At 38.7% G+C, this 9,483-nt stretch overlaps 1 protein-coding gene across 1 annotated transcript in view; it reads left to right on the plus strand.

Annotated features, from left to right (window-relative positions):
- APPBP2 (amyloid beta precursor protein binding protein 2) overlaps positions 1 to 6,423 on the plus strand; it is a 62,110-nt gene extending 55,687 nt beyond the window's left edge. The window contains exon 13 of the mRNA XM_055400226.2: positions 1,462 to 6,423. Within this exon, the coding sequence (XP_055256201.1) occupies positions 1,462 to 1,715 (254 nt within the window). The 3' untranslated portion in view covers positions 1,716 to 6,423. The remainder of the gene's footprint in view (positions 1 to 1,461) is intronic.
- Positions 6,424 to 9,483: the final 3,060 nt, after the last annotated feature.

The following is a 9,483-nucleotide window of genomic DNA, read 5'->3' on the forward strand; positions in this document are numbered from 1 at the left end:
TTTATATGCTTTGTTTCTTTTGGTGAATATCAATTGTGAAATTCATCAGTGTTGTTCATATCCCTGTTGCTTGTTAATTTCCAGTGCCATGTAATATTGTTTTGAATTAGTATGTCATTGTTTATCCATTCTACTGTTAGTTGATATTCAGAACATTTGAATTGTTTTCAGTTCAGACCTGTCACAAAGTAAGATACTGTGGTCATCTAATGTTGTGCCTGTTAAAACTCTTCCCATGTTTTTATTGAATTTGTCTGTCACTTTCTTCTTGGTTTATGGAAGTTCTTTATATACTTTAGATGTAACAAGCCCTTTGTTAGTTAAATGTGTTGCAGATAACTGTCCCTCTACTGCTTGTTTCTTAATGGTACCTTTCAAAGAACAAAAGTTCTTAAAGTTTAATGTAATCAAATACTGCTTAGTTGCCCCAAGGCATGTGGGATCCTCCCAGACCAGAGAGTGAACCTGTGTTCCCTGCATTGGCAGGTGGATTCTTAACCACTGGACCACCAGCGTCGTTCCTCTGTATATTTTTTGGCATAAATGTTCAGAGACATAAATATTTTATTTTACATAAAAGGTGGCATACTCTAGGTACTTTGCTTTTTAAAAAACAGTATGCCCTGTAAATGAGCTGTGAGCTCTTTATGAAATCCCTTCAAACTATGAAATTTTATAATTTTATTCTGGAGAGGCCAATGACCATGCTGCTGCTACTGCTGAGTCACTTCAGTCATGTCCGACTCTGTGTGACCCCATAGACAGAAGCCTACCAGGCTCCCCCGTCCCTGGGATTCTTCAGGCAAGAACACTGGAGTGGGTTGCCATTTCCTTCTCCAGTGTGTGAAAGTGAAAAGCGAAAGTGAAGTTGCTCAGTCGTGTCTGACCCTTAGCGACCCCACAGACTGCAGCCTACCAGGCTCCTCCATCCATGGGATTTTCTAGGCAAGAGTACTGGAGTGGCTTGCCATTGCCTTCTCCGATGACCATAGACAAGAGAAATTTTTTTTTTAAGTCTTAGAAGTAGGCTGAGGGTAAGACTGTGTCAGTAAACCCTGATAAAAAGAATTGAATCTGTTCCGACTGGAGGGTGGAATGATTGGGAGTTTGGGACTGACATAAACACAGTACTGAGTATAAAACATAACTAGTGAGAACCCACTGTATACCACAGGGAACTCTACTCGATGTTCTGTGGTGACCTAAATGGGAAGGAAATCTGAAAAAGGGTGGAGATATATATATATATGTATGTATGACTGATTCACTTTGCTGTATAGCAAGAAACTAACACAATATTGTAAAGCACCTGTATTCCAATAAAAATTTTTTTTAATTGAATCTATTCCTTTTAAAAGGAATAAAACAAAGACTCCCTATTTTAAAGAACTAAGCTTGTGTTGTAGAAACCACTTGTTATTTCATTATTTGAGCTTCCTTTCTTTTTCTGTTTACTTTCAGGGAAGAAACTTTTTGGTGAAGGCTACAGTGGACTGGAATATGATTACCGAGGTCTCATTAAACTTTACAACTCCATTGGAAATTATGAGAAGGTGTTTGAGTATCACAATGTTCTGTCTAACTGGAACCGGTTACGAGATCGGCAGTATTCCGTGACCGATGCTCTTGAGGACGTCAACACCAGCCCCCAGTCCACTGAAGAAGTGGTGCAGTCCTTCCTGATTGCTCAGAATGTCGAGGGACCGAGCTGCTGAGGGAGGACCTCAGTTCACTAACTTACCTTTTCCCAGATTCCAGGGAATTCATACTGTGAAATCAAAACCATGTTGTTTTTTGGGGCTGGAATTTGCATTGAAACACTGGTCCAGTCCTTTGACCCTATTTGGGTGATCCCTTTCTTGCAGAGTGTCCGTAGGAATAAGCGTATATTCAGTTATATTCAGCATGTACCGCATGTATAAGTAGTCTGGCCCATATTTTCAACCTCGTAGAACAAACAACAGGAATTTTTTTGTTTTCTTTTTTTAAAAAAAAGTAATTAATTTTGCAGAAAGCCTGAAAGAAAAAAAGAACCCCAAAATAAAACTATTTAAGAGTTTAAAAGAGTTGCATTCTTATTATGTAAGGATGATTTTAACAACTTTTTAACATAATTCTTCCTTGAGGAGGTATTCAATACTGTACTGTAAAGAAATTTTATGGGGAAAATCTTTATACACAGTATAGAAAAGTTAACACAAGTACTAATAGCAGAGGGACATCCTGACTTAGGTTTGGCTACCTTACCTAGAGAAATGGATACAGCCACTCCAGGGCTGTATGACAAGGGGGAAGGACTGTCAGATTCATCTGAACTGGACCAGTGTTGACCTGTAAGTAATAGAAAAGCTGATAAACCAGCAATTTTAACTCTTTGGTTGTTTTGGTTTTGTTGTGTTTTTTGGGGTACAAAAAGGCAAGATGCTCTGATAGCTTTAGCTAACAGGACCAGGAGGATCTGAAAAGGACCAGCCTAATGTAGAAAGGGGTTATTTGGACCAGAGGTTTTAGATGATTATTTTAGCCCCTGCCTTTACTTTTATCATAGAATGATTTCATTTAGATGTATTATGAAAACTGATAATACAAAAATTGTATTCATGTAATGGACACCAGATTAGGGAAATTTGGCAATTTCAGTGGCATATCTTTAGTCACAGCACACAGATGCCAGTGCCCTAAGCAAGTCTATGAATACCTGCTGCAGCCATCCCTCTCATTTTAAACGCTACCCTAATAACGCGGTTTGCAAGTATATAGCTCATGTTCAGATGGGAATTTTAGGTTAATGTTTGGTTTATGGGGATTAATGGAAAAACAAATGCCGCCAAATAAGCAATTCTTAGAAATCCTTCATGTTTATGATAAAAAATATTGCAAGCAGTAGATCATTTTATATGAAATTCAAGAGTCAAATGTAAAGATTTCCCATAATGATATATCTATTTCACTAACTTGTCTTTCTGTTTATTGGGTTTTGATTTTTCATTTAAGCCAGTCAAGTTATTTAACGTTGAGGTAATATTCAAATTTGAGAAGTTGTAACATGTAGCAATTCAAGAAAAAAAAAGGTCTGTTGCCGTTACCTCAGTTCTTATTATAGTGGCCTGTTTGGTGCCTCTATAGTTAAGAATCAGGGTTTCCCCCCTATTTTCAGGGGTTCATGACTTGGCTGTAAGAGTTGTTGCTCCTGGCTAATGCTCGGAGTGGTCTGTGGGTGAGTGGATGTGTGCTGAATTTGGGTTTTCTTTTAACAGGCGTGTTGGGATGGGAGGGGGGAAAGTCTAAACTGTCCACCACAGGGAGTGCAGAAAAAGTAATTGGAAATTTCAGATCAATTCGATTTTAAACACTTTTTTGGCCTTCCCAAATATAAACCTTGTTTAAAGCTGTTATTTGCTTGTTAGTTACGATCCCTGTTTTTAAGTCCCCAGGAGGGGATTTTCTAGGGGAGGTAGAAGAAATGAAACAAGCCCAGATGTCTTTAAGATGATAGCTGTGTGATTTTGAAACCTGGTTTTAATCCTCATACTGAATTATTTTGAATTGAAAAGAGCACATTGGCACACCTGCACCTCCCCCTCCCAGTTAATTGCAATCTAATGCCAAGAGGCACCTCTTTATTAATTACCAAATAGTCTGTGTGACCAAGGACTAACATTTTTAAGTTACTCAGCTCTATCCTCATGGGCCTATATATTTAATACCTCCAAAGATTTTAAGGATAGGCTTTGTATACTTTTGTTGGTTATTTAGAGTCCTGTGGTATGTTTGTGGTATAGGAATGTCATGGTAAATTGTTTTTCAATAAATATTTTGAAACTTATGTTTTCATATGAAGTTTTTTTTTTTAAATCTGTATTTTTGGTTTTGTGCATATGTACAGTGTTTCCTAGGGTAAAATCCAGCAAATGACTTAAGGCCTCATCTTCTCTAATTCAGTTTGAACTCAGATCACACTCAGTGATAAAGCAACATGATATTTAGAAGCCTAGGATCACAGGGTGATAATGTCAAATGGCAGCCAGTTTTTCTTAAAAAAAAAAAATCATTGTTGATAGTTTGTCATATTGCCACTGCTTTAATGTAGTTTTCTGTAAATCCATATACTTAATGCAGACACTGTTGATTGAGAAAAGAGATTGCCAGTTTCTGATAGTGATATAACTTAACATGCTATTATTTCTGGTTCTAATGAAGAATAGTACCCTAATAATTTTAAGTGTGGGTTTTATCCTTTTAGAATGTTTAAGATAAGTTAGGGAGGTGAATATCATCATGATTTATGGGGGTAGGGGAAAAAAGTCTCAAAGAGAGTAAAATTTATTTCACAATAACCAATTGCTTGAACAAATTTTTCGTATATGGTGGGGTTGTGTATAAGAAAGCATAGACCAACTTAAATGATTTTTCTGGCAGTTCAGCAAAGTAATATTAAATAAGAGGCCTTTGGTGTCATCCTTTCCTGACTTTGTTCTCTCTTATACTTGGTTTTTTTTCCCTAAAGTTTGGTGCTACTCAAGTTGGGTGCATCAGGGAGCCCTGTAACACTCCTGTGCCACACAGGTGGTCAATCACTCCTTTGTTCAGTTTCAGAGAGCCAGTTAGGGGTTTTTTAGACCATAATTTGTATGGGTCGCCAAAGCTGACTTTACCCAAAGCATTAGGACCCTTATCATTATCAAAGCTCTGTCTCTGTTCAGCAGAAACAACTGGCTGTTGCTTTGGAATAGCCTCCATGCAGGTGTGCTTTGTTTTGTGAAAATGAAAGATTGGACAAAGATCTTTGTAACACTTAGCCTGTTAGAGAAGAGTTCATAATTTTGAGAAAACTAGATCAGGCAGCTGCAGTCTTATAAATAGCATGCCATTTGGCTGCTCCTGACAGTGCAGACAGAATGCTGAACGGTAAACAAATGCCTAGAACATGATTGAAACTTTGGACCATACTTTACAGATGGAAAGAACGGTTTGCTAATAGGAGGAGGGGCAGCAGGCTTTCCTCGCTACCCAAAAGTAGTGTTCCCATGAAACCTCTTTAAGCCAAAACAGGTGAACAGCAGAGTGGCAGTTAGCTTAGGGCACATCTTGCTAATAGATGCACAAAATGAAATAAAGCACAGGAACACACACAGGTAAAGCTGTGGTGGCTTGAAGCTGAGGTGCCGAACGTAGTTCTGGGAAAGGAGCGTGGCGGTGCCACTCCTACTGCTCATTGCTGCTGCCTCCTCAACAGCTATGTGCGGACAAACGCTGAATGCCATTTTTGCTTTTCACCTTTCGTGAACGTGATGCTCCCTTTTTGGATCTGTTTTTGGTTAGTAAAAACAGGCGCTATTGCAGGTCTTTGATAAAAGCAAAGTAGGATAAAGTGAACTTTCAGAAGGAGGAGGATACCTGTATTAAACTGTCACTCTATCTTTTTTTCACCTGAATCTGTAGCCTGGCTACTTCCAAACTGTTCTTTTTCTGGATGGCAAAGTTACTACTGGAAAAATATTTATAAGTAAAAGCGTCTCTAACACTTTTATTTTTGCTCTAAGAATTAGCATCTATCTTTCACCTCTTGGAGGACCTCAGTTCTTGCTAGAAAATTCCTTTTTTTTTTTTAATCTGACATTTTAATTCATCTCCAGCTTGAACATTAGTAGTTGTCCACAAATCTCAGGAATGTTTTAGGCAGAAAACTGGTTTTACCCTGTTGGTGACCTGAAGGAGTGTGCTTGAGGATTTGTTAAAATAATGCTGTTCTTTAATTGCAATCCTAGGCATCTATAGCATGAGTGGCCTTAGTGAGTTTGTTGAAGTGCACATTTTTTTTTCAAAAGTGAAATTTAAGATTAAAAATATATGTTATATATAGATAACCTAGAGAACTTGGTTTGTGGTGCACAAGTGTTGGATCACTAAATAACTTTGCAGGCACCATTTGTGTGACATTACTCATTTCTGTAGATTCCTTTTATGGGAAGATCTGTTGCCATGGTAACTAAAAACTTTTCACTTTAGTTCTGCTTTTATGATGTGAATGAATGCTATGTTTTATTAAATATTACCAGGTCAGTACTATTTTTATACTTTATTAAGCAACCGGGGATTTTAGTTTAATAGACTCGAAAAGCTCTTACTGAAACAAAAGCAAATCACTATCAATTCTTTACATGAAAATCCCCACTAATAGTGCCACAGTAATTTCTATAGAAATACCTAAGGTCATTGATGGATTTTTTTAAAGACAATTCTTCATTGTGTCAGAATGACCTTTCATATCACCCTTATCACAAACTTGTAGTGCCCACCATTATTTGTAACCATTAAACCATACTAAGTATGTTTGTAACCAGCATTGTGATATATTCTGTACTTGTATTGATAAAAATGAATTATTGACTTAATAAATATTGTGTTCCTGCATCCATAGTGTATCTGTTTCCAGTTTAGTTGTGCTTACTTTTGGTTGGGACTGGGGACTATTTAAACATCACAGACTTTTTTATTAGCGAACAACACGAGAGAAACTGTCAGAACTAGAACAGCTGTGTGCTTCTAGTGAGACGTGTGGAGACGCTTGGTAATGGCACCTGAAGACGGTGCTTATGAAGGTACTTTGGAAACACAAGCCCTGTGTGAATGCAGAGGGCTTTGGGGACTTTACAAAAGTAATCACACCCTTCTTTTCCCAAGGCTCACGCAAAGGCTGAGAATGGGTGATGAGTCAGGTAAAAGTTCTGCTGGGTGTCTGTCAGTGGCGAAAACCCTGGGTGTGGGTTATGGTTCTACCCCTGCCTCTTAGCAGTAGGAATTTGAGATGTGTCATTATAAGCCTCTTTGTGTTTCATTTCCTCGTATGTACGGTGGGGTCAGGTTAGGTCTTTAAAAATCCACCATGAAACAGCATGAATCTAAAGCACTGAAAACAATTACAGGAAATGAAACCAGATTATGAAGAAAACTGATGAATGTTAGGCAAAGTCCCACCTTCATTTGGAATAGTCAGCAATTGACTTCATCACCTGTCACCTTTGGTCACCAATTTTTTTTTTTTTTGGCCAAGCCATGTAGCTTGCGAGATCTTAGTTCCCCGACCTGGGATTGAACCTGCATCTTCAGCAGTGAAAGCACAGAGTCCTAACAACTGGACCACCAGGGAATTCCCTGGTGTTACTGAATTTAAATTTATTTCCTTTTCCATCTCCATGACTCTGAACATACTCTTCTCTCTGTTGTTTGAAATGCCATTTCTTGCGTAAAATCTCCCATCAGACTGAAAGGACAAGGGAAGCTTGAGTTGCCCCTTGGTACTTAGTTATGCAGCATTTTATTTGAAGTTTTGTTAAAGCCATTGTCATATGATCGTTTGTACACCCATGTTCCCAGCAGCAGCATTCACCATAACCAAAAGGTTAAGGCAACAAAAGGTAGCACATACACACAGCATAGTGTTATTCAGCCTCAAACAGGGTGGACATGCTGACCCGTGCTACAATTTGGATGAACTTTGAGGGCAAAAGGGGTAAGCAAGTAAACGGTGTATGATTCCATTCACATGAGGTATCTAGGCTAGTCACACTCACAAAGTGGCATGATGGTTGTCAGGCTGGGGAGGAGGAAAATGGGGAGTGGCTGCTTCATGGGGGTAGAGTTTCAGGTTTGCAAGATGAGAGTGTTCTGGAGATCAGTTGCATAATTAACACCACACTGAGAAATAGTTAAAGTGGTTTTATGAAGTTTCTGGATAACTGCATAAAGCAGTTAAGTCAGGCATGATATATGAAGTTTGAGAAGAGTGTGAGTGAGCATTTCCAGGCAGTATATTGATAAGCCTTGTGAGATACACTTGTGAATTAGAACACTGATGTAACAAGTCAAAATTGGTATTCAACTTCCTGCTCAGCGCAGAATCAGGTGGTTTTTCACTCTTGCTGCTACTTAAATAGTTTTGAGTATTTTTCTGTTCTGCTAATGGCTGTGACCCATTGCCAGTCTACATTCTACAACTGTGGTGTTGGTATTGGAGTCATCACATTTCTCTATACAAGATGAAAAAGGAAAAAAAAAAAAAAGACTATTTAAAAAACCACCCTTGGCACTTTTTGATCATGAGGTAGTTTAACTAGTATGTGTTTGATCAGACAAATCAAAACTTTATAGAAATAAAAGCTGCTTTAGATAAATCTTATCAGAAGGTGAGAGTTCCAGGGAGCCAAGTTGCTTATGATAAAAATGAAGAATTATAAATGGAGCTGGACAGAAGAGTGCTTGTTTAGAACTGGCTGGGATCCAAATGGCTGCATATTTACCAGGAGAGACCTTGAGATTATAAGGTTATAGCAGCAGTTGCTGACAATGTCCTTGGGTCTGGTACAGTTCAAAGAAAGTTCAAGTTTTTCAGTGCTGCAGGGATGTGTCTGAGACCAGTTCCTCAGTGGTCACCAACTCCATTTCTGTGTGCCTGAACTGTGAGTACGTACCCACTCCAGTTATTCTTGGGCTTCCCTTGTGGCTCAGCTGGTAAAGGATCCGCCTGCAATGTGGGAGGCCTGGGTTCGATCCCTGAGTTTGGAAGATTTCCTGGAGAAGGGAAAGGCTACCCACTTTAGTATTCTGGCCTGGAAAATTCCATGGACTGTATAGTCCATGGGGTCACCAAGAGTCGGACACAACTGAGCAACTTTCACACATGAACTGTGAGTGGGGCTTCCCAGGTGGCGCTAGTGATAACCTGCCTACCAATGCAGGAGATGTAACAGACAGGTTCGATCCCTGAGTCAGGAAGATCCCCTGGAATAAGGCATGGCAACCCGCGCCGGTATTCTTGCTTGGAGAATCCCATGGACAGAAAAGCCTGGTAGACTACAGTCCATAGGGTCGCAAAGAGTCAGACACGACTGAGTGACAGTACACACACATGAACTGTGATTGCTCCATTATAATTTCAGTTTGTCATCATTATACAGCAATAGATAATAATTCCAGCAATAGAGGATGCATTGAATTATGGCCAATCAACCCAGTGGCGTACATGGTCATTAAAAATTACACTTAACCATATATAATAGTATGGGGAAATGGTCATGATAGAAATAAAGCTGGAGGTCAAAATATAAATACAAAGCATGAGTGAAACAGAAAAAAGAGACAGTAAACATGCCAATATGTTAAATGTGGTTACCTCTTTATTAGTAGAGTTGCACATATTAAAAAAGTACTTTATAGTATTTTCCAATATAATACATATAATCAAAAATTCGTGATAAACAATCTGTGTAACTAACCTTGCAGTTTTTGCCTTTATAAGCCTCCTGCGTTTTGTAGGCCAATGGAAGGCAATTCAAGTGCTTCTTGAATCTGCGTCTCCCAGGCTGCAGTCCTAACAAATCCCAAATACACACCTTTTTATTTCAGTCCGGTCTCTTGTTTCTAAAAGTTTGGTTAACAGTACCATGTTATACCAAAACATAATTGGCTTAAACCAAAAGTATT

This window comes from Moschus berezovskii, chromosome 20 (assembly GCF_049115385.1).
Source record: "Moschus berezovskii isolate FMDL1 chromosome 20, NW_MosBer_1.0, whole genome shotgun sequence".
Taxonomy (NCBI): Eukaryota; Metazoa; Chordata; class Mammalia; order Artiodactyla; family Moschidae; genus Moschus; species Moschus berezovskii.